The 8,078-nt window shown below is 38.8% G+C and overlaps 1 protein-coding gene across 2 annotated transcripts; it reads right to left on the reverse strand.

Annotated features, from left to right (window-relative positions):
• Positions 1-277: 277 nt before the first annotated feature.
• Positions 278-6,089, reverse strand: apof (apolipoprotein F). 2 transcript variants are annotated; one of them, XM_038275235.1, is made up of 3 exons: positions 5,829-6,088; positions 4,798-4,867; positions 279-3,300 (listed from the first exon to the last, which is right to left on the reverse strand). In XM_038275235.1, the coding sequence occupies exon 3, from the start codon at positions 3,265-3,267 to the stop codon at positions 1,945-1,947; it is 1,323 nt and encodes a 440-aa protein (XP_038131163.1). In that variant the 5' UTR covers positions 3,268-3,300; positions 4,798-4,867; positions 5,829-6,088; the 3' UTR covers positions 279-1,944. The 2 variants fall into 2 exon arrangements, with proteins under 2 accessions (XP_038131164.1, XP_038131163.1); XM_038275236.1 differs by lacking the exon at positions 4,798-4,867 and having other exon boundaries at positions 278-3,300; positions 5,829-6,089.
• Between the last annotated feature and the right edge of the window lie 1,989 nt (positions 6,090-8,078).

Genomic DNA, 8,078 nt, shown 5'->3' on the forward strand with positions numbered 1-8,078 from the left:
TCCTAACTAAAATAGACATAATCAGACATGTTTAAGCACAGCTTTCTATTGAAATTCTTCACGTCTTATATAGATCTTGATTGGCTTTAAAGCCAAAAAAAATATATATAAAATATTTCCTCTTGTGCAGAATTCACATGCTTTTCTTTGAGAATTGCCCTGTTTTTAGCACCTACCATCTTCCCATCCTCTCTGAACAGCTTCTTTTTTGCTCCTAAGAAAAAAAAAGAAGGAAAAAGAAAGAAATAAAGAATGGTTGCTGTCCCTATCATGTTACACAATGGCTCTGGTGTGTAAAGAGTAATGTGCAGTGTTTGTTTTGGAACTCACAGAGGGTTGCATTAAGGCCAAAACTTTTTAATTTTGGTCTCATTTGGTCGCATTTGAGCACTTTCTTCACATTCATGTATATTTTGGCAAGCCACCATATTAGTATTTAGTGATTCACCTAGATTTATTTTCTAATTTTCCTTCATATTTCTATATTCGAGAGATCTTAGTACATTTTATTATGGTCTGATATTTTCATAAAGAATCAGTGCTGCATCAAAACAATTATTTTCCCCGAGTTAATTGTGTTTTATTGAAGGATATACTCTCAAAAGGTTTGACTTGTAAATGGAAAGAAGATCTATCAGGAAAAAAAATAATGCACAATAGATAACTCAATCCTTTTGAGAACAAAGAATATATAATGCGAACCTGAAATGGAGAGGACTAAATGTGAAAATAAACTTAATATACAAATCATTAACATTTAAAAATCTTACAAATCATAGCAATATATTCATCAGTTTACTTTCCTTGCACTTACATCACAGCTGATGATCTAAGGAAACAAGGGAGACAGTCGAAATCAAAGGTTGAGGAATTGCAGGTTTAACTTCCTGAGATCAGTTTTTTTCTCTAATCAAAATCTCTTGAAAAGAAAGTCACTAGTTCTATATTGTCTTATAATCTACCACCCAAACTTTACAAAAAATAAACAAATTCTCAAGAAAAAATTATTGTAATTTCTTTTACTGAGTTATCTAATTTCTAACTTAGAAAATATTATTATCAGCATGTATTGATCATTTACTAAAATTGTTTATAAATGCGTTTATAACATTTTTCAAAAGACTTACAGATGTAGAAACATTTGCATGAACCCCTGAAACAGATGTGTATCAATATTAAAATAATCTAATCTTTTAATTTAATTTATTTTCAGAAAAATCTAACCTTACTACTATTGCTAGTATTACTATTAAATAATAGTATTATAGTATATTTATTGAGAATGGGAGAAAAATTGCTATACTCGTGGCTATTGGTATCTATAAATCCCTCTAAAATAAATGTAGCTAACACATTTTAGTTTTAATGCTTTCCTTTTTTGTCAAAGGTTCTGGTAACAACTTACTGGTAACCTATTACCATGGTCACTGATTCTTCATAACTCACCTAAACAAGAACATTTGGAGTTTGGTCAGTTCTACCAGGACTTTAAATGGAACTGTTTCTTTTGACAAGAAAAGTCGATTTAACATGAACAAAATGATAAATATGTAGACCTCATTTCTAATATCAAGTAAAGGTTGATGATGATGCTATCATCCTGTTCTCGAGATAAAGCCTGGTTAAATATCCTTGCATTATCCAGTCTTGTACCAAGACGTAAGATTTTATAATTATATGCCCTAAAGAAAAAACGGTCAAAGATCAATTTCTCTGTAGAGTCCAACTTTGTGAAATCTTACAGCAAAGCATTAAATCTAGTGAAATACTGTTATCCAGATTATTGGCTTTATGACTTCCAACAATCTTTCCACATATTATTTTTTTTAAAGTAATTATTTCTTTACATGGAAAATTTTTGCACCAACTGTACGTAAGGATTGGGCATTTCTACATTGTTCAGATTTTTAAATGCGTCTGAAGTTTACTTATTGTTTGTCCAGTCTACTCTACAGTAAAGGTGGCCCGCTCCGAGCTGGACTGGTTCACCAACATATCATCCTCGGCTTTCATGGAGTTCAGAAGGTACTTGACTCCAGTTTTCACACCGGTCTTCACCCCTGCCCCCAGCGTGTAGCCTGCCACCCCAACAGTCCCGCCTGTGGCAACCATCAGGGCATCTGTTCCGAGGTCCACAGCACTGAGGATTGCTCTCTCCTTGGCTGTTGCAGAGCAGTTGACCGAGGCATAGTACACAGCTGTGCCAAGGTTGTAGAAGGTGCTGACCACAGGTATCCACTCCACTACACTGTACACTCGCTCCTCCTCCTTGTTGATGCAGCTTCTCTGGGGGCTGCGCTTTATCCGCTGACTAAACGATCTGGTAATCAAAAGTTCCTCCTGGGAGCTGCACTGACGGATCCAGCACTCACCCTCAAGGGAGGCGGATGGAAAGATGCGGCTACCTTTTTTCAACACTGCTTGGTAGAACCCAGGCATGAGGGGCCCTCCACTGGTCACACCAGCACATAGGGCCCCAAGTTTTTCACAGCTTTTTATGGCGTCCTCCAGTCGTCCTGCAGCTCCTCTCACAGTACTTCCCAATAGCATGGTTCCATTCAACCTCTTCCAACCCTCACAATGGCCGTCCTGTGATATGACGGCGCCATCTCCTTCCAAAGCCAGCTGCTTAACATTAAACATCAAACCATCTATATGCTGGCTTGTTTCTTCTCTGTCTGAAGGCAGTGCTGTAGATGTTGGTATTGGTCTAAATTTAGACCTGTTCATCTTCTCATCTATGAGTGCAACCAACTCCATCAGAAGCTCCTCAGTATCAGCCTTTCCCAACAGGTCGTATAGCTTCATAACCAAGGTTTGAGCTTCCTGTGAGCATCCTGAGATCACCAGGACAGGCACCAAGGAGAGGCCCATTAGTTCCTGAGGGAATACAGATGATAACGGATCATCCATGGCACTGACAGACAGCAGCTCCTCACAGCTGATGTTTCCATGAATGTGGAGGCGGTCCTGAATGTGGTCCTGAAGTTTAGCTGCGAGAGCCGATGTCATGAGTTGAGCAGACAGGACCTTCTCAGCATCTTGTGAAAGAGTCAACTTAGGTTCAAGTTTGTCTGTGAAAGAAAGAGCTGGCAGAGGACTAGAAGCCAGGGGAGCATAGTTTTCCTTTATCTCCTCAGCATCGCCACCAGGTGAAGTTTCTTGAAGCAGATTCTTTGTTTTGGGCACTGTCGATGGAACTCTGCAAAGGGTTTGATCAGTTAGCAGGAGCTGGATGAAAATCAGCCACTTCCACTTGGAGAACATATTTCCAGTCTTCACAAGTCTTCCTCCAAGCCACTATGAAAAATAAAAAAAAGTTTAACCAATTAAAGGATAAACACTGTCCATGAAGAAAAAACAGTTTTCTCTTAATTATACATAGAAATATACAAGAATCTCAATTTTTTTTCTAAATGAAGCTTATCTTGCAGCCTTTGCATCAAGGTTTTAATTTACACAGAGCTCTTGTATAACTAATAACAGAGGTTGCCCATGACAGGACCTGTTAGATTCCTGTTAGGTTTTTTTATGATTAGTTAGTTTGATAAATTCTTACATTTTTTTCTCTTGGTCTGTTTTTCCATTCATGGTCAATTAAGCCAGCTATTTTTGTTGAGAGCTGCTGTTTACAATCTAAAGTCATGAAGTGATCAGTATACGTAAAATAAAGGGATGTGATGACACACTTTATTTGCTCGGTTCATCAAGGTAAACACAAAGTGCTGATGTCAGGATGTCAATATCAGTTTTTTAATCTGATGTGCAAGTGAGCAGCAGTTGCATCTACCATGCTTGGTTTATCTATTTTTCCATCTGATCTTGCTATCTCTTACCTCCTCTGATGCCAAAATAGGAGACAATTAAATGGAAATTATGTAAAAGTCATAGAAGTTCAAAGTTAAGAGAGATTACTTTGAAACAGAACAAATGTATCCAATTTAGGATTATAAATCCACCCAGTTCTGATTTGAAAAGTCTAATCTTTCAGACTGTAATTAAATTTGGATACATATCACATATGTGCCGGCAAGTCACATTTGGGTCATTTTTATCCAACAAGCTGATCTGTGGCTAAATACAAATCTGCAAGTGACGCTCAAACAAGCTCAAGCACGATAGTTGTTCTGTGACCCCAAATTGCATAATGTTGATATCAAGATTTAAGCAATTAAGTTATTTTAGTCTATTTTTTTTATTTTATTTTTTCTTTCAAAATAAGAGGTGTTTTACTTCGCAATGGTGTCTCGCTTACTTGCATATGACTCATGACATTCAAATTACAGTCAAATCCTGCATCAGTCCAAAAAGGGCATTTAGTCATGGAGAAAAACAAATGGACCGTGTACATGGACTAGAGGCCAACCTAGAACTGGACTTGGCCCCTGTAATGGCCATTGTAAAAATATGAGTATTTTATAATTTTACTTTAACAATAATTTTAAAATGAAAGAGTTGAAAGAGATGGAAATGAAAGAGAGACGCTTTCAGCTTTAGCCAATTTGAGATAGGATCCCCATTTTGCATCTGCAATATAAGGGGTCAGAAATCTGCAGCTCCTGAGCAGCAAGAGATTTTTTTTAGGTCTGCAAATAATAAACATTGAAACTATTGCCCTTTAAAACCATAAACTGGCTCCACCTTACCCTTATTGGCAAATTTGGTGAAGGACTGCTCCATTCAGAGCAACAAGTTCAAGTTTCTACCAGTATGATTTGACTTTTTTTGTCAAATTGTGGTTACAGATGTACGTTGAGCTACAATGGGTTACATGTTCACAATGAAAATTAAACTAACCTGCTCTGATTTTTCCACTCTGTGACTGTTTTTCCTCTTCCAAAAACGGGGGCCTTATATGGATGCACAGCTGGAATGACAAAATAACTTTTCAGTTACATGTAATTTCTTTTCCATGTTGATAGGCATGGGCAGTTCTAGACAGGGGCCAAAAGGGGTCAGTGCCCCTGTAAAACTGGTCCTCGTCTCTGTTATTATAATTGATAATTATAATAACAATTAATATGTGCAGATGAAGAAATCACAAATAATTTTGACCATTTTTTCATCTTTTTGCATTTCTAGCTTTAGACATTGAGATATGATTAGTTTTCTCTTTAGTTCCCTCAATATTTAAAACAATTAACTATTGACCTTTTGGCTTTTGTATCATTTTGTCCAGGGCCCACATGAAAAAACCTCGGCCCTAACCTGGCCCCCCGCATAAATTTAGTCTAAAAGTGTGATGCTATATCACCTATACCTCTGCCCCACATTGCCCCCTAGATTTCATCAGAATATTAGCTGCAGTTGGGAAAAGCTGTATGGAGTATAGAGACCTCAAAAGTTGTCAGCATGATTAATTGCATCTCATTTCTATTCATAACACACGTGAAAAGCATTAACCAGGAACTCACCTGTTCCTCACTCCATCAATCACTGGAGCGGGATTCAACTCAGATGTGCACTGCCACGGTATCCGTTTTCTTCATATTTGCTCCCTATTTTGACTCTTTTTTTGTTTTCTAAGCTTCTAAAATTCTTCTGTTAACCTCCTGCTTGCACTGAGTCCCCAACAACTCTTCATAGTACTACCTGCTTCTCACCCACTGAGGGTAAAATAATGCATACACAAAACTGCTCTTTAAAAAGTAGGACATAGTAAATAAGGTGTGTGGAAAAGTCTAAAACTGTATTTATAATAAGTATAGTATAATTTCTCCGTGCATGAAAGGGGTTTATAATGCAGTGAGAGCAATAAGTTCAAGCATAGTGTCCCAACCCCATTAAAACATTTTTCACTCAATGATACATAAATTTGTTAGACCTACCTGAATGATAACCACGTCTTGAAGTCCAAAGCTTGACAGCGCAGGCTAGATGGATTTAAGATGGGAGGCTTTTGCTTCTCATTCTCTGAACAAGCATAGCTGTTTTTTTTCTCTCTCTCTCTGCCTCCAATGAGAATCCGTTTCTGCACACATGACATCACAGAGCCCTCCTTTTCTTCCATCCTTCTTTTCAGCTGCCTCGTCTATTTGGCCTCATTGCTCAACAGGGAGCTCAGGGCTTGAATATTGATTCACATGGGGGATAGTTCATGTTGCTTAAAGCAGTTTTGTTTGTCCGTCCAGTTATCCCCTCATCCCCCACAGTCCTTGTGCTCCCTCTCCCTCAGCCAATAGGTTTTGTTTTTGACCCACATACTTGAAAGAACCCCTCCACACACACACACTCTTCTCATGCCGTTGGCAGATTTATCTCTTTTAATGACAGCAAGAGGAATGAAAGGATGGAGAAGCTTTAAAAGCAAAATCAGGTTTTCTTTACATAGTGGAACTTAATATACTGAATAGGTTTTCTGCCTTATTTCCACTTGATGTGTTCTTAGAGAAATGTCTGCTTTAATCCCTTGGGGTCTGTGGTGGTTGTCACATTTATTGACACTCAAGGTAAAGATATGTAAAAAAAAAAAAAAAAAAAAAAAAAAAAAAGGCATCTGCCTAGAGTGAGTTCTGGGCTTGTACCAAGGCCTTCTCCCTGTGAGAAGTGTCTCAAAAACCTCCAAAGAAAGAACCCCAGGATCCAACCCCATCACATGCCCAAATAATCTCACAATATTTAATTTGACAAGCAGGAGCCATAGTTTAAATCCATGGTCCCCTCAACTGACAGAGCTTCTCACCTTGTCTCTGAGACTCTCAAGCTCAATGAATCTTAAAGTTGAGGTCATGACTGTGTCCTCGAGCAACCAGTGTGGGGCATTGAGATCCACTACAGTAATCAAAATAAACAATAAACATTTATGTTAAAGTGCTTAAAGATATCAAAGCATCACCTAAAAAAAGAGAAAACCAAATACTGCTGTAAGTGTTTTTGTAATATTATTACACATGTGGTTAATTGATTTTGAAGATATCTTTATATACACTTTATATGCTGTAGATATCTTTTTATACTCTTTATATACTGGTTTAGTAATATACTATATATTACTAAACCAATAATCAGGGTCATGAGTCAACATTGGTAGCATTTTGTGCGTTGGAAGCTGCACATTTTGAGAACTTTTGTTTAGGCAAGGCCCTAATCTGTCTTTCGTTCTCATACTTTATCATACGATTACTCCTGAGTGAAAAAATAGAATTCCTCTTTTTGATGCAGAGCCTGACCCCAGACTTTGTGCCTGCACACCGAATGAGATTCCAGCAACAAGAGCAAGGGATTTTTTTATGTACAGAAGGAACAATGTTGACATGGCATGAGGTAAGGAATGCTCTTAAGAGGTTTGTAGGTGGTTCCAACATTACGTTTTTTTTGGAATTTTTGTATTATAACTTCATTTAAACAACATTCAGCTGTCTAATGGCAGTGAAGAAACTGTTCTGGAATCTGCGGGGCCTTCATCGGATACTTGGAAGTCTCTTTCCAGAGGGCAGCAGGGAGAAGAGTCCATGTTGGGGATGTGAGGGGTCATTCATAAAGATACAGACTCGGGACACTCAGCACTGGGATGAAATGTCTTTATTGGAGGGAAGAGGAGCCCCGATGATCCTCTCTGCTGTTCTCATAACTCTTCTCACCTTCTTCCAGTCTGAGGCGCTGCAGCCTCCACACCATACAGTGAGACAGCTGGTCAGAACGCTCTCTATGGTGCTTCTGTAGAAGGTGGTGAGGATGGGTGGGGGCAGGTGGGCTCTCCTCATTCTCCCCAAGAAGTACATGCACTTTTATGCCCTTTTGATCAGTGAGATGGTGTTTACAGTCCAGTTGAGGGTGTCTGTGATGTGCACCCCCAGGAATTTGGTGCTGCTGACCATCTCTACAGCTGAGCTGTTGATGATCAGGGAACTGGTTAGTGCCAGTTCTTCCAGAAGTCAACAATGATCTCCTTCGTCTTCTCCACGTTCAGGATCAGGCTGTTATCTCTGTTATCTCAGCCCTGAGGGGAGCCTGTGCTTAGGCTGATGACATCAGACGTGTTCTGTCGGACACGGACTGACTGAGGTCTGTTTGTGAGGAATTCTAGCAGCCAATTGCAGAGGGGTGTATTGAATCCCAGCTGTTCCAGTTTGCCCATC

Source organism: Cyprinodon tularosa, unplaced genomic scaffold, assembly GCF_016077235.1.
Source record: "Cyprinodon tularosa strain WSP-4 unplaced genomic scaffold, ASM1607723v1 ctg95, whole genome shotgun sequence".
NCBI lineage: Eukaryota > Metazoa > Chordata > Actinopteri > Cyprinodontiformes > Cyprinodontidae > Cyprinodon > Cyprinodon tularosa.